General features: G+C 38.0%; 1 protein-coding gene across 2 annotated transcripts in view; it reads left to right on the forward strand.

The window, feature by feature from the left end:
• The window catches only part of scube1 (signal peptide, CUB domain, EGF-like 1), a 542,580-nt gene that overhangs the window by 473,653 nt on the left and 41,802 nt on the right, over positions 1–27,125 (forward strand). For both annotated transcript variants that reach the window (XM_039761828.1, XM_039761830.1), the window contains 3 exons: positions 1,420–1,542; positions 6,203–6,322; positions 21,245–21,337. In XM_039761828.1, coding sequence (XP_039617762.1) covers positions 1,420–1,542; positions 6,203–6,322; positions 21,245–21,337 — 336 coding nt within the window. The remainder of the gene's footprint in view (positions 1–1,419; positions 1,543–6,202; positions 6,323–21,244; positions 21,338–27,125) is intronic.

Consider the following 27,125-nt stretch of genomic DNA (forward strand, 5'->3'; position numbering starts at 1 on the left):
CACGATATTGATGGTACAAGGACCATGTGGGCCCTGCCAGGCCAGGAAGTGTTTCCTGGAGACAACAGATTAAGCATTGGAATTATTCCAGCGTATGGAGTTAAAAGAGAGTTCTCCACTTGGCCCAGAGAATTGGATTTAGAAGTGGGGGTGGACAACACTCGCCTGGGTGAAGTGGAAGAGAAAGGAGCAAATAAAGGAAGGGTTACAGAATTTGCTGTGCTGTACTGTTGGTTGTTGGAACCCTTTTATGGTAGTATGGTAAAGAAACATGGGAAAGGTATATTTGTTGTAAACAAAAGACTTCATTTTGAACCCTGGATTGTCTCTGTAGCAGTCGTGTCTGGGATTTTAGGGATCGATGCGTCTCCTGCAAGCCACAACTTATTACAGTTATTTCCTGTATGTGAATGAGTAAATTAACAGAACATTAAGGTGCCTGTTTTGGAAACCTAAGTTTCTGTATTGGAAGTCGCTAATACTGTATTTATTTTAGGACAGCTTAGTTTCAATTCTATGTGTAAGACTTTGGACAAAGCGGCTGGCTCAATGGAAGAAGGCGTGCAGTACCCCACCTTTAAAGTGTAATTACTTGACAAAGAGCTTGCCTGCAATTTCATCCTGGCTCTGTCTGCATTTTGCTTTTATGATCAATCTTTTTGTTTTGTTTTGTTTTGTTTTTGATGGGGATTTCCCTCTTGCCATTTGAGCAGGCATGCTTTCACATGCCGCTCTGCCGTCCGCACTTAATATTTCTGGTGAGTTTAAGGCATTCAGTGCCCTTGGCAAAAGACAATTTGGCTGCCACCTTAGGCCAGCTTTGATTTTTGTAATATACTGATTGATTCAGATCTCCTTCATGCTACTCTCGGAAATCAATTTTTAGAAATTAAAAATTGAGTATGTTGATGACAAGTATACAATGGAGGTCAAACAGAAATGTCCAGCATGTTTTAATGAATTAGAAGAAAATACAAAGCTATACAACATACCAAGATGGGATCAACAGCCAAGTAAAACATTTGACAATTCTAGATGATGATTGCATAGATTCTAAAAATAACTGCAGCTTTTATTTGCTACATATTTTTGAAATGAATATGTTTGATTGTTCTTGAAGAACAAAAAAAAAACTAGAATCAAAAGTTAAGTGAATTTATTTCAATTTCAGGAAATTGTGTGATACAAGGGAAATCAGAGGAATTCTCAATTAAATGGCCATATCTCAATGAAGAAGTTAAAGGACTTAAATTGCTAGGATCCTTTCACTTCAATCAGTTTGGATGTTGTTATTTTTATTATTGTTTATTCCTATTTAGCAGGTACTTTATCCCAAGTGACTTGGCCACTGTCAGACAGGGTGAGTAATAACAGAGAAGCTCTAATTGTAGCCCATTTCTTTTTGTCAATATGTTACAGATATTGATGAGTGCAGCATCAATAATGGCAGTTGTGAACATGGATGCTGGAACACTGTTGGTAGTTTTGAATGTACCTGTCCACCTGGGCAGAAGATACACTGGAACAAGAAGGACTGTCTTGGTAAGTAGGTTTGTGTCAGGAGAGCATTTCTTGTGTGTGTTTTTTTTTTGTTATAAAAAATGTTATCCTGCCTCTTCAAGATTATTTTGAGTAAAAATCTCAATTAGGAAATTATTCATACCTTCACTATTAACTAGCATAGTCCATAACTTTCAAATCCTCATCTATATTGTGTTAGTTATTCATTCATACTTTTTTTTCAGATTAGTTTTTAAATTTTAGGGTCACTGGAAGCCTGTCCTGGTAGCATTGGGACAGAATTCAATCCTGAACAAGACAGAAGTCCGCTACTACACATACATGTACATTCACTCATGCTGGGTAAAATTCAGATCACTATATAATGTAATAAAAATATCCAGGAATAAAACTGAACTATTCAGAGCTGGTCAAACTGAGGCAGAAGAACCGCAACCACTATGTTAATATAACATTTATGATAAGCACTGTTGCACTTCAGAATCTATGAACTTTCCTGCTCTAAACATTTGTAAATTTTGTAGATTGGTCTTTGGTCAGATGAGTAAAGCTACTTATTTAGATAACTCAGTCAGCTATAATTACCTGACAGGGACATATTTCTTGCCTATCAACAGAATTTGCTCATTTTTTGTGAAACTACCTGCTTTAAGCAATCAGATTATTTTCATTTTTAATCAAAACCTTCTTTAAAGGAATGGCTGATCTAAAAGATAGATAGATAGAACTTTACTTGTCCCTGTGGGGAGGTTTGGCTTTTTACAGAAGCTGTTTAAATAAATATATACATACATAGATAGATTAGTAAGTAAGTAAGTAAATAAATAAACATAAATAAATAAAACATACAATTTGGTCTGAACAAAGAGGAAAATTTAAAAGATAAGAAAAGTTCTGAGTTGGCTGTTTCAGTCACAGTGAGGCATTATGGAGGCGTATTGTTGTAGGCATATAGGAGCCCCAGTACTGTTTCTTGACACACTTCTGCTGAATAATTTGTTGGCTGAAAGTCCTCAGTGTTAGTGTGTCAGAGAGAGAATGTACAGAATTGTTCATAATTGCACTCAGTTTTGTTTTAATTCTCTACTTTTATGTTTGATCAGTGTGCCCAAATTTTTCACAGATTTCCCATTTGTATAGAAAAAGACCATAGGCTTTGACTCGTTCTGAAATTTTTCCCAGAGGAGAATTTATTTAGTGACCACCCCAGGCAGTATTGGATACAACTGGTAGTGGTGATATAAGAAGACAAAAGTGCTAAGGCATATTAGCTTTTCCTTCCATTGTAACCTGAAGTAAATCATAACTACGGGTATATTTTTGCTGCTTCTCTAATGCTGGGTTAATCTTTAACCTTCAAAATGCTACACAGATGCAATGCACTACTCCCAAGGGCAGTAGTGGTCAGTTTAAATAGGCTACATGCTCCCTGACGACTAGTAAAAAACAAGTGATTTTGCTGAGGCTCATTTATTTCTCCTTGCAGGCCACCATCTGAATGTCTATGCATAATGTGGTTTATAGACTGAGTTAGTACTCTCGATTGTTCATTAGATAGATGACTGTGATTACTGTATGGTTCTCCAGTCCTTAGCAAGTGGCTTATCAAGGTGACCTCAATGAATTTTTATTTACCTAGAGGGGTGAATAATATTTATGATCCCATCACTCCTCAGCCAGTGAAATAAGAGACCTAAATGTTAGATCAATTAGAACATTAGAGCATTACAACAATCTAGATGAGAGCAGGCTATGCAGCCAATCAAAGCTTGCCAGTCCTATCCACTTTTTTCAAAGTAGCATCAAGCCTTTTTTTGATAGATAGATAGATAGATAAATAGATAGATAGATAGATAGATAGATAGATAGATAGATAGATAGATAGATAGATAGATAGATAGATAGATAGATAGATAGATAGATAGATAGATAGATAGATAGATAGATAGATAGATAGATAGATAGATAGATAGATAGATAGATAGATAGAATAAATGAATGAATGAATGAATATTTTGCCCCAGGGGCATATTTGTTTTTTTACAGAACTTCTTTAAAGTACTACTGTTTACCACATTACTTGATAGCTTATTCCATATGTCTATGGTTCTCATTGTAAAGAAAAATGTCCTAATGTTTGTGCAAAATTTCCCCTTAACAAGTTTACAACTGTGTCACCATGTTCTTGATAAATTCGTTCTGAAATAACAGTCTTGATCCACTGTACTAATTCCCTTCATAATTTTAAACACTTCAGTCATGTCTCCTCTTAGTCTTCTTTTGCTTAAACTGAAAAGGCTCAGCTCTTGTAATCTTTCTTTATAATTCATCCCCTGTAGCCTTGACATCAGCCTAGTCGCTCTTCTCTGGACCTTTTCTAGCTCTGCTGCATCCTTTTCATAGCCTGGAGACCAAAACTGCACAAAGTACTCCAGATGAGGCCTCGCCAGTGTTTTGTAAAGCTTCACAACAACCCCTTTGTTCTCTACACATCTCTACACATTGTGCTATATAACGTAACTTTCTGTTAGCCTTCTTAATGGCTTCTGAACACTGTCTGGCAGGTGATATTGTTCAATCCACTACAACTCCTAAATCCAAATTCTGATGAGGTTCCTCGCACCATCACCCTCTGCTTCCTGTGTCTGAGCCAATTCTGCACCCATCTAAAAACATCACCCTGAACTCCCACTTCTTTTAATTTGATGCCCAACCTCTCATGCCATCAAATGCTTCCTAAAAGTCAAGATAAATAATGTCATATGCTCCACTTTAATTATATCCTTTTGTTGCTTCCTCATAGAATTCCAGTATGTTTGTGAAACATATCCCTCTTCTGAACCCATGCTGACTGTTGAGTAAAACTCTTGTTCTTGCCAAGTGTTGCTCAACCTTATCCTTATTAATTCCTTCCATTAATTTACCTGTGATGCACATTAAGCCTACTCACCTATAGTTGCTTGATTTACAGTGACTTTTCCAAAAATATGTGTCAAGGGTTTATATATGTACTCTCTAACCTCCTTAAGAACTCAGGGGTAAATATTATCTGGTCCAGCTTATTTGTCTGATTTCAGCTTCTTTAATCTAAGTACTTCTCCCTCTACAAATCACTCAGTACCTCATTAGTAGTCCCTTTTACCGCTGCATGCTCCTCAACTTGACTTAACTTGACTTGGTCTTGCTCAAGGGCCCAACAAGCTGGGATCCCATCTGGCAATAACGAGATTTGAACAGGCAACCTTCCAGATACCAGCACAGATCCTTAGCCTCAGAGCCACCACTCTGAGTTATTAATTAATCTAATGTACACGTTGTACTCTGTATTTTTCTAATGTAACAACACTCAGACATCAAGAGCGTTGAGTATTTACTTTTTCACTGACGTTTTTGTCATAACTGGCTATGAACTCCAGATGTTTACTTTCTTCACCAATTCTGTTGACTGTAATTTCAGTTTTCCTCTCCTCCATTGGTTGTATCTCAAGAACATCAATGAAGATATATACTGTTAGAATTCTTTTTTTGTGCTAATCAGATTGAAGTTGTTTTGTTTACTGTTCATTTAAATTAATTTATATTTTTGCGTGTGCATTATGTGACTGGTAAAGTTTGCAGCTGCATTTCATCTATAAACTTGTTATAGTGCTGTAAGCCTGAACTCAGTGAAGAGCATATTCTACTCTCTATATATTTAAAGATTAGCTAAATCGTGTAATGTTTTCATGCAACACTCATTTTTCTTCAAAACTGTATGTCATATAGTATCCACACATCCATATACCATGTTTTTTATCTTCATTAGGAGAATACAACAGTGATGTCAGTACAACCAATTTAACATGCATACGTCAAATAGTATACTTTATATACATCCGCTCCACTAAGAACTGTAGTGGTTCAGTTGTGAGTTAACAAGCTAAGCAGATGGTGCAATGGTAGTGCAGCTCTCTGGCAGTATGGAGATCATGGGTTTGTGTTACACGACCTCCACGTTTCAAATATTGCAAATAGAGTTTTTTTTTTTTTTTTAATTCAACTAAAAATTCCACTGTGGACCAATAGTGAGTGAAGTGAGCTATCAAGGAGGGGGTTGAGCTGCCATAAGCGGCCAGGGGGGTACATCCCTCAGTAGAAGAATAAGTTGATTTGATGTGACTTAATTTATACCAGAAGGTAAATCAGCGACTGGCAATAGACGGGTATCTGTCAATGTGGTATGCTATATTATATAAACAGTCTAACAAATAATAAAACCTAATAAATGGCTGATGTAAACATATCTTGCAAAAGCAAGAGCATTGTGACACTTATGTTTAACCGTAATTTTATGCTATGACATAAATATGATGTTATATGTACGTTATTTATTTATATCATGCACTATAAACATAGCCTAAGCTAATTTGTCATTAGCTGATCATATCATATGTCAAACTCTTCGCCAGACTGTTTGAACATCACAACCTTCAATAAGTGTAAACTGAACCATTGCTTCATTTTCCGTGGTCATGAAAATTATACTGAGTAGTAAATAGATGAAGCACAAGTTCCATCACCAAAGTGTGACTTTCGTTGCCAGTTACTGTACAGAGACTTCCAAAACATACTTAAGAGATTGAAATCGCAGTGCTGCTCTGGCTTTTTTTGGGTCGATTTCCTAACCCTTTCTCTTTCTCAGAGGCAGTGAAGTGTCTCCCAAGCAAGAAGCCTACCCCCAAGGCACAACTGGCATGTGTCAAGAATGGAGGAATGGAGAGCTGCTCGCTGTCCTGTCCTGCCAATGCCCTCTTTGTAGCAGGTCAGTGTTTACTGCTTTCTATTCAGTTTAAACAGGATATGCACTTGTTGAAGTTTGAATAATGAAGTCATACAGTACTGCTCAGGGTGGCCTTCAAGCAAACAACTGAATATTTAACCAAATTTTATAAATGTCTAGGGGTTAAGCCACATTTAACCCAGAATAATAGTTGCATCAAAATGTGTTGTGAACAGGAAAAGATAATGAATTCATGGTTGAAGATATAAAATGTAAATAATCATGAAGTCAAATGGTGATGATGGATATCAGTTTACATTGGTCACACCCAGACAAATGATATACCACTAGAATGTATAAAGTTTTATTGATTTACTAGCCAGATGACCATAGAAGACAGGTAATAAAATAAATGTTAAAATATTTGTAATCTCTCACCCTTATGTGTACCTTTGGTGTCTTTTCTTGTTATGCTTGTGTGCCTGAACCTCTCTTTACCGCCACTCCCTGCCTCAAACGCTTTCCAATACAGCCTGCTTCTCAGACTTTGTCATTACTGTTGAGGTGCCTTTCCAAATTTCTATCTGGTTTTATACTTTCTATCTTTGAAGGTGACTCAGTTGTGCCTCATACACCTTTACTAACATCTCTTTACCAGTGATCCCTTTCTCAAGCGCTTTCCAATAGAGCCTGCTTCTCAGACTCTTCCATTACTTTCGATGTGCCTTTCTTGCCTCCTGTCCTATATTATACTTCTCATCTTTGAAGATGACACTCAGTGTGCCTCCTATGCCTTTATTCCTCCGGTGTGCCTCACACTTACACTCATCAAAGCCAAATTGACCAATCGGATTGCTCCGAGTGGTTGGACAATCAGACTATAGTGGTTTTATTATTTATTAGATCCATCCATCCATCCATCCTCTTCCGCTTATCCGAGGTCGGGTCGCGAGGACAGCAGCTTGAGCAGAAATACCCAGACTTCCCTCTCCCCAGCCAATTCTTCTAGCTCTTCTGGGGAAATCCTGAGGCGTTCCCAGGCCAGCCAAGAGACATAGTCCCTCCATCGTATCCTGGGGCCTCCTCCTGGTTAGACGTGCCCAGAATATCTCCCCAGGGAGGCATCCAGGAGGCATCCTGATCAGATGCCCAAGCCACCTCATCTGACTCCTCTCGATGCGGAGGAGCAGCAGCTCTACTCTGAGCCCCTCCCGGATGACTGAACTTCTCACCCTGTCTTTAAGGGAAAGCCCAGACACCCTGCGGAGGAAACTCATTTCGGCCATTTGAATTCGCAATCTCATTTTTTCGGTCACTACCCATAGCTCATGACCATAGGTGAGGGTAGGAACATACTGGTAAATTGAGAGCTTTGCCTTACGACGCAGCTCCTTTTTCACCATGACAGACAGATGCAGAGCCTGCATCACTGCAGACACCGCACCAATCCGCCTGTTGATCTCACACTCCATTCTTCCCTCACTCGTGAACAAGACCCCCGAGATACTTGAACTCCTCCACTTGGGACAGGATCTCGCTCCCAACCCTGAGAGGGCACTCCACCCTTTTCTGGTTGAATGTGTTTAAAAATGTGTGCATTTATTTTATCTTCATTAATAAAAAAAAGCTAATCATCATATTTTCCTGCTGTTTAAATTTGAGGATCCTTGCTTTTTTGGACATGTGTTTTGCTCTGTTTGTCTTTATGCCTTAAATACAAGAGCAGAATGAAGGTCAGTAGGAACAAGACAGAAAACATATGTCAATGAGAGGGAGGTGAGTGGAATGGTGAGGATGCAAGGAGTAGAGTTGGCGAAGGCGGATGAGTTTAAATACTTGGGATCAATAGTACAGAGTAATGGGGATTGTGGAAGAGAGGTGAAAAAGAGAGTGCAAACAGGGTGGAATGGGTAGAGAAGAGTGTCAGGAGTAATTTGTGACAGTCAGGTATCAGCAAGAGTGAAAGGGAAGGTCTACAGGACGGTAGTGAGACCAGCTGTGTTATATGGGTTGGAGACGGTGGCACTGACCAGAAAGCAGGAGACAGAGCTGGAGCTGGCAGAGTTAAAGATGCTAAGATTTGCACTGGGTGTGACGAGGATGGATAGGATTAGAAATGAGTACATTAGAGGGTCAGCTCAAGTTGGACGGTTGTGAGACAAAGTTAGAGAGGCAAGATTGCACTGGTTTGGACATGTGCAGAGTATGATGCTGGGTATATTGGGTAAAGGATGTTAACGATAGAGCTGCCTGGTAAGAGGAAAAGAGGAAGGCCTATAAAGAGGTTTATGGATGTGGTGAGAGAGGACATACAGGTGATGGGTGTAACAGAGCAAGATGTAGAGGACAGGAAGATATGGAACAAGATGATCCGCTGTGGCAAGCCCTAATGGGAGAAGCTGAAAGAAAAAGAAGAACAAGATTTCATGTTGGATTTGCAGAACAGGTCCTTTCTTACTGCTGTTTCCATTTACTTAGCTGTCCCGTAATACTACTCTTTTTAAATGACCAGTTTTAAACTCACAACTCCGCAGGGCCACATTAGCTGTTGGGTTTAATCATAGTTTAACCGTTTCTTGAACACCATTATTCTTTAGCCTGTTTTGTTTCCTTGTTTTTAAAGTCAAAAGGCTTGTTTAAAAATAAAAAAGTTTACCATAGCCATCAGGTATCTGTTTCTTCATTACTTTCACCAGTAGTACAGGTACTCCATTATTACTAATAAGGTTTAAGACAGGAGTAAGGTTGCCTAAGAAGGCATTATAAATGCCAAAAAGAGACCAATGATGTTATACAACAGATCAAAGTTGTTAAGTACAGAATATGGGAATAATTAGATTTAAAATATAATATTTTCAAACCTGCATAGTAATGTTACTACCTTAAACTTAAGAAGGCATTGTACATGTCAAAAAAACAGAAGAATGCTTTGGTTCAAAACTATTAAGTACAGAATATGTGAATTTTTTATTTATTAAAATCAAAAAAACTTTCCATACACGCAAATCAAGTTTAACAAAACTAGTTTGAAACAAATTGACCCCCATCCATGAGAAAGTGAGCTAGATCAGCAGAGTAGCACTTTAATAATAGTAAAAATATGTAAATAAATAGTGAATCCTGCCAGGTTTTGAAAAAGTTTTATACAGTTCCCCTAAGTGATAATTATCAATTTTAGATAATATATGACATCAGTTATCCACTGACTTAAATGAGGTGAGTTAGGATTTTTCCAGTTAAGCAAGATAAGTTAGAATATGTGAATTTGTTTAAAGGAACAATCCGATAAAAATATAATATTCACAGACCTGGGTTTGAATCCGTGCCTTGCTTCTTCCCTGCTGAAGTTACTTAATCTCTCTGTTTTCTTGGCTTTTCTGTGGTTATGTGGCTTCTGTGCAGGTGATGTTTATTAATTTAGAAAAATAGAGCTGGCCTGTGTGCGTGAGTAGGTCCTGTGATGAACTAATGTCCATTTTACGTCTGGTTCCAGTCGTGTACCAATTGAATTGGACCAAGCATGTTCAGGTAATGCAGGATTACCACTAATATATGGCCGCTAGAATATGCAGTTGTTTTCATCACTTGATCCATGTGTGTGGCCTACAGTATGAAATGCATGGCTCTGGTTTAGAAAGTACCTGCTTATTATAGATAAAAAGCAAGAATATCTGTTGATCAAATGTTTTTGCTGTGAAATAAGAACTCTTTAATTTCTACTTTTAGAGATTAACAATATACAACCAATTATTTTGTATCTATTGGATAAGAAAAGCAGTAAAAATGGGGATTTTAACAGCTTCATTTGTGATTTGCTAATAAGCATGAGCCTTTTACTTATTACCTTGTCAAGGCCTGTATGGACTTCTTATGTACAACTTATTTACTGTGTGCGACGAAAATAATCACACAATAGAAGCCTGAAAAGTAAAAACAAACCATAAAATAAAGTTAATTTATAATTCAAGAAAAGTCCCTTAAACCTAGGCAGAACCTGACAGCTTTGCTTTTGCATTCATATGATATACATTGATGCTACCTTTTCCAAGTCAGCCTTTATTACAATTTTAGAAACTGTAATTTAGTCATTTTCAGAATCTGCTTTTTAAAAACAATCTCAAGATTGATCAACCTTAAGGATCAGTTTGGTATTTTTCAGGTCAACTTATATTCTTCGCAGCCTTTATATATAATACTAGCCAACCCGTGGCGTACCATACACCGCATAATCAGGCCGGTTTTTTAATAATTTTTAAGCACAGGGAGAAAATTAAACATTTGCAAAATCGGTAATGTAATAAATCAGCAAGAAAAGCAACATTGTAACAATGCACGGAACGAACCAACACACAATCGTCCGTGCAGCGTAGCGAGGTGGGAGGGGGGTGTGTACTAAGTGCAGCAGCATCTAAGAAGACGCATGTTTGTCGCGGATGCGAATTGCTGTATGTAGCGTGTACAACACTTTGCTATGCTGCACGCGGTCGTGCGTTGTAACCGAAAACTCGTTTTTTAAAGAGTGCTCACTTCATTGTGTTTTAACCTCAGTTGTAAAGGAATGTTTTAATGATCCCATGGGATACCCCTCGCAGTTTTAACGTGAAAAGATGCAGATGAAAGAAGAGAAGCAGCGAGCCGCTAGGGTGGAGAAAAGAAGAGCTGCTCAGGAACCAGCAAGTGCATCAACCTCTGAGCAAACGAATGCTAAACGTACAGAAAAAGAGTCTGAAAACTAGGAATGCTCAAGTCAAGCATATTCACTGCGCGTTATCGTGCAGTACGCCGTTACTGGTAGTAATATATTTGCATTGCCTCACCAAAATGTTTCTAATGTTAATAGCTTTCTGTAATTTTTTTTTTTAAATCTTTCTCACTCTGGACCTTTACAATGGAGACTATGGGGCATGGAGGAAAAGCTTCAAAACTTACCAAATATAAAATACATTCTTTTTTGAAGCCAAGACAGCTTTTGAGTATTGATTTGTGCCTTCAGTGTTTCCGACAGAAAAAAATGTTCTGAAAATATAAATTTTATCACATAATCCTGATGCAGTTTTTCATGTGGTAAGGATACATTTTCTATTTGTTTGTGTGAATCCTCATGCAGCTACAGAAATAAATCAAAACATAAAAAAGTGGCACAAAAAGTTTACTGTGATTTGGTCTTTTGAGAAGGAACCACGCCCTGCTGAGGAGACTAATTGCTGAGCTATTGCACACGGCTATTCTTCTTGTACAATGGCAGAATCTCATATTGGTGTTTCATTTTGTTCAAAAATGGCATGTATAAAACATTTTACAATGTGTGTGAAATCACAATATGCAGGTCAGTACTCTACAATGTGGCTAAATATTTTTCTTCCATTCCCCATAATCCAAAGAGGGCAAGATATTTTTTAGATTATTAGAAAGTTACCTTTAAGAACAATGCAAGAATTATCACTGGATGAGAAACCAGCCAATCGCTGAGCCAACTTACGATCACTCATTACATATTCATTTAGAGACAGCCAATCAGCCTAATTTACTGATGTGTGGGGAGAAACTGGAGTACTTGGAGGGACATACACAGACATGTGAAGGAAGGGCAAACTGCACACAAGTATTGACTTTGCTGGGATTACAACTAAAGAATCTGAAACAGACTCAGCATGGGTAACTGCTATGCTAATTGTAGTAGCTATTCTGAAAATTAATGTGCTAAAAATTCAAAATACTTTTAAGTGTTTTACTAATTTTGCTTTTTGTGATACACCAAATAAAACGAAACTATATAATGCTGCATAATGAAAATTTTATAATACACCATTTATTAAACATCAGTCTCAAACCTGCTTAATCCAAGCCAGGGTCCCAGGGGTCCAGGGCTTATCTTAGCACACTGGTTGTAAGACTGGAATCAGCCCTAGACAGAGCAAGTAATGAATTATCTCAAATGAGTGGAAGGCATTTATTCTTGGTGTTTATATTTTAAGTGTGCACTTTCTAAGTGGCACTTTCATGGTAATGAAAAGTATTTTACTATACTGTGATCATTTGGTGCTGACTTTCCTAGTCAGAATTTCTTTGATAATGTAAACAGTCATTTATTTTTGGATGATCAAAATGCAAAGATAAATAAAAAGAAAAAAATCAAAACTCCCACTTCTTGATTTTTGGGAGGGACTCATTCTGTGTGATTTTTGTGTTCTCCCTGTGTTCAGAGCTGGATTCCTTTCACAGCCCCAAGACAAGCTTCTGTGAGAGTGTTGAGTGTAAATTGGCTCAGGTTGCTTGAATTAGAAGTACTGTTTGCTGACCCAGCTTGCCCCATTGCAAAAAAAAAAAAAAATAACAACATAAAATAGATAGGTGGATGGGCATAAAACCTTCATTTTACAACATGAGGAGCACAGTTCAGTTTTCAAGACCACACCTTCATTGTTTCTTTTTTGTGTGTCTGCTGACCTCTAGTGGAAAGTTTTAAAAAATACTTTATGGGATTTTTCTCTGCATTCGTGATATTTAAAACATGCTTTGAGTCTCTTTCCTCTTACTCTGTAATAATATGTTTTCATATCCCTTTATGTAGCTTTTGCTCCAAATAAACTGGAGATGAACAATAAAGCTTGTCCATTTCTTTCTTTACACGTGAACCTTCATCAGTGACCTATCAGCCTTTGTGTCATCCGTCCATTGATTTTCCAATACTGAATCTCTGTGGGCTGGGCCTTTTCACCCTTTTTCTTTCATTTATTTTAAATTGACTCAGATTGTCAAACCACCAATTGATGTATGTAGGCACATTATGAACAGAAATTTAATATGTTTTCTTTTTTCAGAAAGGCACCTTATTAAAATGGCACAGTCACCTTATGCAATTTTTAATTAGGTTTTAAGTCATCTTGAGGCTGCCTACCTGTGTAAGATAATCAAGTCCTTTTACCCATTTTGCAGACTATTTGACCACATTGACTTTTTTTACTTCTTATATTTTGCAGGATTTATTTTTGCTTATGGCCTGAAACCAAATCAGACTGAACACCACACCCCACGCCCCTTGTCCATATTTAAAAAGAAACCAAAAAAACAACACAGCAGCAGGGGTTTTGATCTCTGTGTCATGTGGCTTGGAAGATTAAACCCAACTGCTGGAGTCAGACAACCTCATTCGGAACTGAAACAAACACAAAAACCACATGCAGAGAAGGCTAAAATGGATTATGTTGAACTGCTACTGATTTTTCAAACAGATGTGCAGTTTATAGTTTTCCGAGGGCAACATGACCTTAGTTGTGGCCTATCTTTTTGTTTACTTGTCTGTGGGTTGTTAATGTCTGTGTATATACTGAATCTATCGGAATGTGCTTGTCCAGTACAGGTTTGTTGGGAGTCTGTTTGGGGGAAACCAGCCCTTCAAGGATGCTAGTCCATCAGAGGGCACATGTTTACTTACAAACCCACAGAGAGATTTGATAGTCATAAATGGGCCTAACAGCATGTTTTTGGGATACTAGAAAAGGTCACGAATGATACTCAGTGGCTCAGTGGCTTAGCATTTGAACTGTACTGTAAATCGTGAGGCCTTCAATTCAGTCAACTGCAACCATCTCATTATCAGACCCTGTAGACCTGCCTGTGCTCCATTTATATTGTAGTAACATTCTAGCAGAATACATTAAGGTGTTTAAAAGCATGCTTTGTAATATAAAGGATGTAGTTAATGGACAAGCATGGAGCTTTCGTCCTGGTACCCTGTAGGGTAGTATGCTAAGGCTCCCTTCTTTATTTCAGACACCTTCAACCCCATAATTAGGATTGCCTTGTGACACAATAGTGTGAGGACAAGAAACATCCCCCCAATTTCAGCAAAACCAAGGAGCAGATCCAAACTTTCAGGAAGCAGGAGGTAGAACACAATTCAATCTGCTTTGGAAGGAATGTCATGAAGAGGTCACAAACATTTATGACCTACAATGGGCATAATACATTTCAGCTGTTGTCAAGAAGAAGCTCCCACACCTTTACTAGCCTCAGAGTCCGAGTAAAGCCGTGATGTCTTCATCTATGTTCAACTCCCTTTATTGATGCTCAGTGGAGTCTTCTTACTGGCTGCATGACATCCTAGAGTGACACCTGCATAGATCACTACAGAGAGGGTAGTGAAGTTGACAGAGATTTAATTGGTGCCCAGCTGCTTTTGGATTCAGGACACTTATAACACTTGGTACATTAGAAGGACAAATTGCATTAATAATGACCTGTGCAGTCACTTTTCTCCCTCATGCATTCAGACAGATGGTTCAAGATCATTAGTGCTCACACAATTCGATTCATAGGCAGTTTTTTATCCACATCTCATAATAATGCTGCATAGGACTACATGGTCAGGTCAGGTCAGTTTAGGGAGCATGCACTGGTACAGTTCATTGCCGCACCCACCACATGAAGAAGCAGCTCAAAATCCTGGTTGGTAACCCCCCGGGCATATATGCAGTCCAGTCCCACCCTCCGGAAATGACTATCTATCTGCTGTAGCCAGGTGTTATGTGTGTATCCCCTTGGCCTGGTCCAGCCACTCGGGTCTTCAACAATGAGGATCCTGTGAGCTGATCACCCTCAGGGAATCACACCGCATGGCCATAATATAGTAACTGATGCTCCCTCACAATGTAGATAATGTGCCTCATTCAGGACTCCGTGAGCAACCGCTCATTCGACACAAAGTCAAACCAGCGGTACCCAAGGATTCTCCAAAGAGACATAGTACCAAAGGAGTCCAGTCTTCATCTCAAGCCATTGGACAGTGTCCATGTTGGGCTGCGTGGGTGCACCATATATTGCCAGATGCTGTGTTTACTGCCCTGTGTTCTATGTAGGGTGCTGAAATCTTCCTACTGTCACTAAGCTGTGGAGAAAATGTGTGTACAATGTGGACAATGGACAATAAATTTGAACTTGAGCTATTTCTATTGCTTATTTATTTAATTTATTGTAGCGTTTCCTTTTCCCTTTGAAGTTACTCTTTTTCACATTTAATAAAACAAAACATTGAATCGGGTGGCACTGTGGTGCAGTGGTAGCGCTGCTGCCTTGCAGTTAGGAGACCTGGGTTTGCTTCCCGGGTCCTCCCTGCGTGGAGTTTGTATGTTCTCCCCATGTCTGTGTGGGTTTCCTATGGCTCTGGTTTCCGTCCAAAGACATGCAGGTTAGGTGGATTGGTGATTCTAAATTGGCCCTAGTGTGTGCTTGGTGTGTTTGTTTGTGTCCTGCGGTGGGTTGGCACTCTGCCTGGGATTGGTTCCTGTGTTGGCTGGGATTGGCTCCAGCAGAACCCTGTGTTCGGATTCAGCGGGGTGGAAAATATTAATTTGCTTTTAATAAATATGACAGATAATCATCCTACATGAAGACTCTTAAAAAGTAGTTGCAGTCTTAATATTTTATTGTTTTCATTAGAGCGACTGGACAATCAAGCAGTGTGTCGTCCACAGCTCCTCAGGATCAGTAATGGAGGCCCAGAGTAGTTGCAAGTTTTTGTTCAAACCAGCAGCTCAATTAAAAGTTAATCCTTGAGGATAATTTAACTTATTTTCATTTATTGCTTGTTAGTGTTTTCATCTGGCCATGTCTGGTCATTCTTATATTGTAAATTGTGCATTTTATAAGATCACCCAGAAGTGTTGTGGGCCAGAGCAGATTCATTCACTTTTTTTCTTCCATTTCTTTCCAAATGTTTTATTAAAATAGATATCTCACGATGAACAAACAAATATAAATGGGACCAACCTAAATGCTGAGCTGTTGGTTCTTTTGTCATTTGTATTGTTTATTACAGCTAGTTAAGAGCCAAGTAAAACCATGAAGGCAGTGGTTTACAACTAAAAGAACAAATGAAGGCTTTGGAATCTTAACAAGCAACGGTTGGTGCAGTGGTGGCACTGTTCCATTGCACTAAGGAGACCAGGGTCTCTCTGTGTGGAGTTTGCATGTTCTTACCATGTCAGCCAGGTGCTCCAGTTTTCTTCCACAGTCCAAAAGACATGCAGGTTAGGTGAATTGGAGTAAAGTAAAGTACAGTGTTTGTTTGGTTTGTGTGTGTGTTCATCCTGTGATGGACTGGCACCTATCCAGAGTTTGTTCCTGCCTTGCATGCTATGCTAGCTGGGATAGACCCCAGCACCTACCACAACCCTGGTCTGGATTAACCGGGTTAGACAATGATACGATATGACAAAAACTGCCAGCCACTGTAGCCTTTAGGACCAAATTTGAGCAGCCTTTTTACAATTCTTATGTAACCGGATTCCCTTCATAATTGTAATATTGCCATCACAAATTGGGAATCAATGCATGCAAGCAGTTTGGTGAAGTAGTTGAGACTTGGACTTCAGTCCCCAAGTTTTAGGTTCAAATTCTGCTACTGACACTGTGTGTCCCTGAGCAAGTCACTTCACCTGCCTTGACTCCAGTTGGAAAAATAGAAGAAATATAACCAATTGTATCACAATTGGATAAAGGCATCAGCTAAATAACAAAGTTGGCCCTACTTGATACTCAAGACACCAACTTGTGTCTTTACCCTGTGTGGCATGCAGAAAGAAACCTTAATAATCTGTCAAGATCATTGACTGTGACTAATCAGGCTTCTGATTACAAAGGTGTCATTTCTCTGCAGCAGACTCATTCAACTTGAGCTTCGCCAGGCTTGGATCACTACCATCCATTTTCTGAACTCATGTTTTCTTTTACAAAGTAGTATGAAGCAGGCCTGTGTCATCAGTATGGTAGAAATCATCTCCACATGTGCCGTAGGCCCATCAGAGGACACATTCCCAATGTAAGAGGGACAGGCAGACACTCATAAAGAGTTGGGACCCTCAAAGACAAACCCTGTATGATGGGAAAAAAAAAGTGTTGCAAAATTACGTCCTCGGGCAGAAGTCTTAATAGAGACTGACTAAGATGACACTGCCTTCATTTTTGAGTACTTCTGGGCAGAAGAGCTGGGTCTAGGTGAAAGGACACCTGAAGTGACATCATCGGTGTTAAAGATAAAGAGCCTTAGTAAATAATGCCAGCCCGTTGAACAGCAGAGAATTACCATTACTGGCCATTAGGATGTCCCCTGTGTGACACCACATACACTCACTTATGCAGTGTCAGCTTTGACTTCTTATTAGCCAACCCATCTTTGGGAAAGCTGAAGTAAACAAAGAAAATACACACAAACACAGGGAAACATGTAGACACTCACTTGTCTGATAATATGGCTTAAGAATGTTTTGCTGGAAAAGTGTGTTTTCATGGAAGCTTTTCAAGTTTTGTAATTAATTGACAAGTCCTGTGAGTCCTATGAACCAGTCACCTTCCATTAATTTTGCATTGTGTTCTACAGCAGTACTAGAACTATTTAATTACATTTAGACTTTCTATTTTCTACTTTATGCATGTAAGTGGACAGTTTTCATTGATTTTTTTTTTAATTTGAATTTGTTTAATGACCAAACAACACATTTATTGGCTAAGTTACAATTGAAGTCAGAAGTTTACATACACTTAGGGTGAATCCTTTAAAACTCACTTAATAAGCCCTCCACAGATTTTATACTAAAAAACTGTACATTTGGCATATCATTTAAGGTATCCGCTTTGTGCAGAACAAAAGTATTTTTTTCCAGCAATGTTCACACACAGATTATTTCACATTTTATTGACTATATCACAATTCCAAAGGGTCACAAGTTTACATACTCTTTGTTAACTGTGCCTTTAAAAAGGTTGGGAAAGTCTTTAAGCAATTAGACAATTCAATTCTGATAGACTATTTGGAGTCAAAATGTGGATGTATGTTAAGGCCTACCATCAAACTCTCTGCCTCTTTGCTTGACATAAGTGGAAAATCAAAAGAAATCAACCAAGACCTCAGAAAAAAATTGTAGACCTCCACAAATCTAGTTCATCCTTGGAAACAATTTCCAAATGCCGGAAGATTCCACGTTCATCTGTACAAACAATAATATGCAAGTATAAATACCATGGGACCACACAACTGTCATACCACTCAGGAAGGAGACACATTTTGTCAGCTAGAGAAAAACGTACTTTGGCATGAAAAGTGCAAATCAACCCCAGATCAACAGCAAAGGAACTTGTGAAGATGCTGGAGGAAACAGGTAGACAAGTATCTGTATCTACTGTAAAATAGGAACCTAATCAAGGACTTTGTTAAATGATGCGACTCAAACCACCTACAACTGAACACCAGCAAAATCAAAGAGTTAGTGGTGGATTTTAGGAGGCCCCTCATGGACCCCGTGATCATCAGAGGAGACTGTGTGCAGAGGGTGCAGACCTATAAATACAGTACCTGGGAGTGCAGCTGGATGATAAATTGGACTGGACTGCCACTACTGATGCTCTGTGCAAGAGAGGACAGAGCTGACTATACTTCCTTAGAAGGCTGGCATCCTTCAACATCTGCAATAAGATGCTGCAGATGTTCTATCAGACGGTTGTGGCAAGCGCCCTCTTCTATGCGGTGGTGTGCTGGGGAGGCAGCATAAAGAAGAAGGACGCCTCACGCCTGAACAAAATGGTTAGGAAGGCTGGCTCTATTGTAGGCACGGAGCTGGACAGTTTGACATCCGTGGCAGAGCGACGGGCGCTGAGCAGACTCCTGTTAATTGTGGAAAATCCACTGCATCCACTGAACAGTGTCATCTCCAGGCAGAGGAGCAGCTTCAGTGACAGACTGCTGTCACTGTCCTGCTCCACTGACAGACTGAGGAGATCATTCCTCCCCAACACTATGCGACTCTTCAGTTCCACTCGGGTGGGTAAACGTTAATATTATACAAAGTTATTGACTCTTATACCTGCCTTGCACTCTCCACCTTGCATTTTTTTAACTTTCAATGCGCTTTTATTGTGCTTTAATTAATATTGTTTTGACCAGTATGCTGCTGGAGTATGTGAATTTCCCATTGGGGATTAATAAAGTATCTATCTATCTATCTATCTATCTATCTATCTATCTATCTATCTATCTATCTATCTATCTATCTATCTATCTATCTATCTATCTATCTATCTATCTATCTATCTATCTATCTATCTATCTATCTATCTATCTATCTAAAATGAGTCCTGTATCAGCATAACCGGAAAGGCTGCTCAGCAAGGAAGACACCACTGCTTCAGCTCCATCATAAAAAAGCCAGACTGCAGTCTGTAGTGGCACATGGGGACAAGATCTTATCTTCTGGAGAATGTCCTGTGGTCTGATGAATACAAGATGGAACTGTTTGGTCATAATGACCATCGTTATGTTTGGAGGAAAAAGTGTGAGGCTTGCAAGTCAAAGAACAACATCCCAACCATCAACTCTGGGGGTGGGAGCACCATGTTGTGGGAGTGCCTTGCTGCAGGAGGGACTGGTGCACTTCACAAAATAGAGGACTTCATGAGGAAGGAAAATTATGTAGATCTACTGCAGAAACATCTCAAGAGCTCAGCAAGGAAGCTGAAACTCAGTTTCAAAAGGGTCTTCCAAATGGACAATGACCCCAAGCATAACTCCACAGTTGTGGCAAAATGGCTTAAGGACAACAAGGTCAAGGTATAGGAGTGGTCATCACAAAACCCCGACTTCAAACTAATTGATAATTTGTTGACAGAATTGAAAAAGTGTGTGTGAGCAAGAAGGCCTACAAATCTGTCCCAGTTACACCAGTTCTGTCTGGAGGAATGGACCAAAATTGCACCGACTTATTGTAAGAAGCTTGCGGAAAGACTACCCAGAAAGTTAATCAATCTACAGGCAATGCTACCAAATATTAACAAAGTATATGTAAACCTGCGATCCATTGGAATTGTGATATAGTCAATAAAAAATGAAGTACTCAGTCTGTGAACATTGTTAGAAAAAATTACTTTTGTCCTGCACAAAGCAGATGTCTTAAATGATATGACAAATTTATAGTTTTTTTTTTTGTATAAAACCTGAAGAGGGTTTATAAAGTAAGTTTTAAAGAATTCTCCCTAAGTTTATGTAAAGGACTATCTTCAACTGTATTACTGCTGCTCCATGAGTTAGTGATTCAAACGAAGGCCTTGTCATTGTCTACGTGGAGTTGACATGTTCTTCTTGTGTCTCTGTGTGTGTTTTTTGCTGGTGTTTTGTTTGACTCAAAATTAAATTAAATCATATACAAATGTATACATAAGGTACAATATGTAGTAAAAATGCTCATCTAAAGATCTAGTATTCTAAGTTAACACAAGTTGACACAACCAAACTGACCACATGTGCTTTACAGTACTGTAGATATTTGGAGGTATCACAGCAAGCTTTGTAAACTGTTAAAATAAGAATGTAATTTAAAAGCTTACCTGTTGCAATATGAAGAAAAAGCTAGACATTTAAAGCAAAAACATCAAGGAAGAGAACATCTATAAATGTAAAATAACCTGCCACTGACCCTGGTGCTTGGCGAGGCTCTCCATAAAACTTTTCTAATTGCTAAACTAACATACCAAAATCTGGAAGCATAAGAAGCACTTTCTGCTGAACCTTTTTTTAATTTGATATGATTAAGTAACATCATTAAAAATGTGTTGACAAGAGAAGAGGATGACAAGTGAAGTCTGCTTATACATCTGTTGATTCCCATTACCTTCCTCCCTGGCCCAGAGCCCATTTTAACTTTACAGTTCTTTTTATCTCCTAAGTCTTTGTTTTTTGTTTATGTTCTGGTAAAACGTAAGGCTAGACATTCAGGCCCGTAAGAAGCAGACCTGACCCCATTGCCATGATTTATCTGCATTTGTAGCTTTGAAAATACTAAGCTTTGTTCTCCTTTTATCAAAATAAATGACTGCATCAAATGGTGGCACTAAAAGGGCAAATTACAAATAAATTGCATTAAGTGTGTGCTTTTTCATTCTTGCTTGGTGCTTTTCACAGCTGTCTCTCATTCACAGATTCGGAGAATAGCTATGCCTTAAGCTGTGGAGTTCCAGTGCAGCCAACGAAATTTTCTCAGAAACGCAACAGCACCATGCAAAGCTGCCCAGGTAATTGTTTTCAAAGATTTCTTTCTTACATTTCAAAGATGTGCAGTGTTAATATTTCTATTCCCAAAGAATTTGTTATAAATCACCAAATGTGCCTGAATAACTCTGTGAATAAAACATGTAACTGAATCTAAATCCAATCTACACTGAAAAAGTATAACCTCCATTCAACTTAAAATACTTAAGGTAATGATTCACACTTAATATTTTCAATCTGAACCAATATAATTCTTTTTATCTTATTGAACCCACAATTTTCAAGTTGAGACAAATCATTTAGAGTGATTGGGTGCAATTCACATGTTTTATACTGAAGTAAATCTATTTTTTAAGTTCTTACAATTTAAAATGGTTTATTGGTCGTAGCCTGGTTTTATGCTATTAGAAATATTATGAACATAACACATTCCAATGCTGTACTTTTTACATTTATTTAAAAATCTAGTGCAAATACACACGCATTTTGCAGTGTAAATCTTAAATATGCAATAAAAAAATTATTAAACATTTCTACAGCTTTCTTGAAAGTATGTTTTATTATGAGTTCTTATACTTAAAATTAACAGTTGAGAAACAGGGTTACTTACCAGAAATTCTCCGTTATAAAAGTCTGCTGCTGAAAATGACCAGACCTGTGTAGCCACGTCCACTCCACTCGGGAAAGCGTTCTTCTTTTCTGGCAGCTGGAAAGCCAGCATGCTGGACAGTTCGACCGGAAGAATATACAAACGGCCCCTCCCACACAGCACACGAACAACCTAAAATATTAGGTTAACTGAAATAAGATTTTTATGTTAATTCCCTCCACCATAACTTACTTTGGTACAAACATTTTTTTTTTACTTTGATTGAGATCTGAAACCAAATATTTCAAACTACAACACTAAATGACTAATCTTAAGTTGCTTGAAAGAGAAAATTTACGTTGAATGAACAACATCAATGTTATAGTTTTTTCAATGTACAGACAGTTCATCATTTTATTATATCCTTCTAGTTTTAGCATGTATATAAGTTGCCAGTTACAGGTCAATGTTTAGTTTTGTTTAGTTAAAGGGGATGAATTAAAGAGTCCCCCAATAAGTTATACCAGGCAAAGCTAAGCCTTTCATTCTTGTCTTTCCAAGTGATGAAGAAAACCGTGATTAGTAAATTCTGAAGTCTGAAGGGGTGGAATCAAATCTAACTGATGTGGTCTCCTACCAGGCCTAACAATAAGGTCATTACCTCATGCACAGGGTACCTGATATAAACCGAGTGGTTGTGACATTCATTTTTAATCATTCAATCTGTGCATTCTATAACATTTTTTGCTAAAAACAACCAATATTGCAGTACAATACAACTTATTATTTTGAATTACTTTTTGCGATTTTTCCATGGTTTCTTGATATTGTAATGCTGTACAGTTATTTGTGTGATCATGTGACTGTGGAAGCCTCATCCTTTTATAGAAGATCCCCTGCTGCTAGAACTGAAGCTTCTCATTTGAATAATAAAATGTCAGCTCACACTGTTGTTGACTGAACGCTGGTGTCAACCATGGCTGGTGCAAGAGTCAGAGTCCAATACATAGCTTTCCATTCAAGTGGTGTCAGTTACCACATTCAACTGCTTGCAATGGCACACAGGCTCTTCAAAAAAGCTGGGTGGTCTTCTGTTCAGCTGTAATTGCACAGCAGATGATGAGGGTACAGCAGCATCAATTTGGTTGCATTGTGTTGTTAGGTAGTGAAGCAAGGGAGTTGAGTGCTGTACCATCAGATAGTTCAGCAGGGGTGTTCTGTGAAAAGATCTGACCACTATATGTGGACAAGTGAACCTCCTTGTGAAATGGTGCAGAGGTTGTAGTCGCTTGGCTGACTTTTCTTCCCGACCTCAAGCTGCAACAGGCATTTCAGGCCTTAGATCTCAGCTGCAGGAACACCGAGGAGCCCTTTTTTTGGGTTTCCATGGCACTTGGTGCTCTGCTGGGTTGAACCATAGATCTTCTGCTTGTCAATCTTGTGCAGGGAGCTGTTTGTCAGTGCCACCCCAATTAATATTCCCTCATTACATTGCTATTTTAGGCATCTTGCTCTCTTTAGAAGTGCTACTCACTTTAGCCAGATTAGAATAATGATCATATGACTGTGACAGGCACGCTTTTTTTTTATTGGCTTCACTGTGGCCGACACTGAAGCTGTTCATTTAAATATTGGAATTCCAGGTCATACTGCTGCTCACTCATCTTAAGCGAATGCAAGAGGTAGTGCTGTTACAAAATATATGATCAAGATCAATAAAAACTATAAATATCAATTAATATTTAAATGTTTCTTGGATAGTATTAGTAGTTATTTCCTTTTATTTACTAAGTGAAAGCTAGAACCAGCAAAATAAAAGATTGCAAACTGGCTTAATTTAAACATTTCATTTAAAGTATAGCTTTTAAATCATTACTTCAAATAAAACAGAACAGTATTGAAGACACAGTCACATTTATTTCATTATTGGCTGTAAAGATCCTTACCTGCAGACTTTTGGCTTTTTCATGTTGTAGTGTATTACATTATGGGATATTGTGTTCATAATTACTTAAGAATGATTTGAAATCACTTCAGTTTCTGGTGTGAGAAAACCTCCAAATATAATATGCAGTTTGACATTGTGCTTTTTGGGGTTGCTCCCTGTTTTGATCTTTGAGAACCCTCATTTTTAGGACATTTGGAACCATATAGATATCTTCAGCAAAAATGATCAGAAGGACTACTACATGAACCAACCCCAGGGATTCATCCCCTAATAGGATTTTCCTTTTCAAAAACCTTCAAAAAATTGGGGATTGTTAATATAGACATGCAGAGTGTTGTTTTATGCTATTTTGAGGTTGCTGATCATGAATTTGAATATATTTTTGACATTTGATTCTTTATCCATGGTCCTAGTCCATCTAAGAATAACTCCCAGAAGATTAAAAACGACAAATTTCAAGCAAAAGTATGTAGGGTATTGTTTTAGACTATTTCAAGGTCAGTGATTATGACTATGATGTTATTTTTGTATTTATTGATCCTTTACTAGGCATGTAGCCCTCTATGGACCTTTATCAGAGGATGAAAGATTTGGACATGAACCAGGTTACCCAAACTATTCTATAACATTTCAGTAATTATTTACTGCTCTGATACTGATCGTACTGGTCATAAAATAGGACATTATCATAACAATTGATGAGTAGAGTTATAATTACAAAATTATGCAATTTGTGGGTTCCTCTAGAGTGCTTCTTTCTCTTGCACAATTTGGCTTCAAATCTAATCAGCACATCATCATCTCATAACAGGCTTAAGTTTCGAGTTTGGTATTTTTCTGTCCAGGCATTTAAGCTCTGGACCGTCCTCAAGAAACTGTGACACACAGACACACACTCATCATCAAGATATCAATATTTTCAGTATCAGAGGACCCCAAAACATTGAGATCAATAGAAAACCAGAAATTTAAATTTTTTATGAATCTAAAGCTTTCAGTCCACCCCCATAGAGGATAGTTAAAGGTGGGGGAGGGCGCAAAGCAAAAATGACAAATTTCTATTACAATCGAGAATATTTAGATTTTAAACATTTAAACTGAAACATATAGTTTAATATTTCAAGTATTTCACAAAACTATTCTTTTTTATAATGTAATTCCACTTCATGAAGTAAATTATTACTTTGTTATGAAAACACCAAATTATGGTGGCTTACACTAATTCCGACTTTTTAACATATTTAATTGGTACTTATTTTGTTTATAACATCAAATGAAATTAAAGTCCTATGGATGTTTTTTTTCTAATTGATTAAAAAAATTAAAATGTGTGATAAGTTGCCCAGTTGCCAGGAGTATGGCAAAAAGGAAATGATGGCAGAAGTTGGGGTAAAATGGCTAAGTGAAATGAAATATAGACTGATGAGTCAGTTTTGAAAAAAAGTCCTATAAATATAATGCATGTCTCAGAAAAGCAGGATAGAAGTCACTAGGGCAAAGGTCTAGCAGGATAGCTCCACAGCAACAGAGGGAATGACCCTGACAACAGAAATGATTTTAAGGCTTTATCCAAAGTCAACCCAGGAACAAATTGAAGGCCACCCTGAGCCAAAGGATTTATTCAATTTTAGTTTTTATTCAAATTTGAGTTAAGTTTGAGGTAAGTGCTCACTGTCTCACAGGGGGTAGAATCTGGGATTGAGAGAAAGACAAGAAAGTGAGAGTTTGATAGTTAAAGTGGGCATGTGAACGATTGTCTTTTAAAGTTATTTTGTTTGAGTGGTGTTCACCTACAGTATGTGCAATTAAGGTGTGTCTTATGAGACTCAAGGTAAATATGGCAAACCCATGTGCCAGGTTGACAGAAAATAAAATGTATTTTGAGCTTTTTTCAAGCATTTTATTCTTTGCTTCTTCTTATTTTGTGGCTCATTATTTCCATGGTGTCTTCTGGATTTCAATCATTCCACTTTTTCATTACTGCACGTTTGTTTTGTGTTTGTTCACTTTGACATTATTATATTTGTTTAAGTAGGCAAAGCAAGCCTTTCTAGGATCTCCTCTAAAACCATCGCAATAACTTTAAGCTATTGTGGTGTTTTACATCACCCACAGGTGTACACATTAACACATTTAAAATAATGTTTGCATTATATATCAAGAGGAGACATATTTACAGTTCCCAAATAACCCCTTAGCTGCATCCACACATTTTATTCACCGTATTTTATTAACAAAAAAGAGCAATGTTTTCAGCACTGTTCCATTAAAATTAATTTCTCCAGGGCAGTTCTGTTGATCTCCAACAACCAGAGCTAAGTGCTCTCATCTGAGGGGCACCATTTATGGAAGTTAAATGCTGGGTAGTCTTAGACACCAAGTTGCAGAAGTATGATAATATTGTCCACAGTATGTGCACAAAGGGGTGCCTTTTGTGTTTCTGAAAAAAAAACTCCCATCCGGTGGTGAAACTGTGATGATAATGAGTGGGTGCCATAAATGAAAGTAAACCCGATGGGGAAAGTTGACGAACTCTGATGATACTGAGTATTATTCCATTTATTTAGGGAAGTAAAAGCACACATGCTTTGTACCCTTTGGTGCTATTTGTGCAATTGAAGTGTGTGCACTGTGGACACCAAGAAGGATCACAGGTCGTCAAAGTCTAAAAAAATCAACCAACCACTATGGACAATGAAAAGCAAAGTCTGTCAGCCCAACTTAGGGCTCCAAATGGGCTTCAACCAGCACTGCCAACCACCATCAACTTGTTAGGTTTTGTGGATGTCTTGTACACATTTATTCCAAGTTTGGATTGTCGCTCATTAATTTGTCACTGCTCAGCCCTCAATATTTTGAGACAGATAAAAATAATTCCTTAAACTCTTCACTCAAAACTCAACAATTTACATTTCTCTTTCAGTGAAAAAAACTTCATTCTTTTCTGTGTTCATATCTCTTTGCAGTTTTGATTAAACCAATGTCACTATAGCCTGTATAATCAAAATGATTCCCCTATTATTTAATTACCAATTAAAATCAGACTACAATTTATCCATTTTTCAAAACAGCTTCCTCTGTTACAGTGTCTCAAGGAACCAAAACCTATCCACAGTGTCTCAATTGAAAATAAAATTCCATTTTGAGACAGCAATCTTAATTAGTGTCTGAAATACCCTCTGAAGGATAAGTGGACGGTATCAGTGTCCTAGCATTTGAAAATATGGATTTTCCCAAGTTTTGTTAGGATAATCCATTCCTGAAAACCCCTTTG

Source organism: Polypterus senegalus, chromosome 8, assembly GCF_016835505.1.
Source record: "Polypterus senegalus isolate Bchr_013 chromosome 8, ASM1683550v1, whole genome shotgun sequence".
NCBI classification, from domain to species: domain Eukaryota; kingdom Metazoa; phylum Chordata; class Cladistia; order Polypteriformes; family Polypteridae; genus Polypterus; species Polypterus senegalus.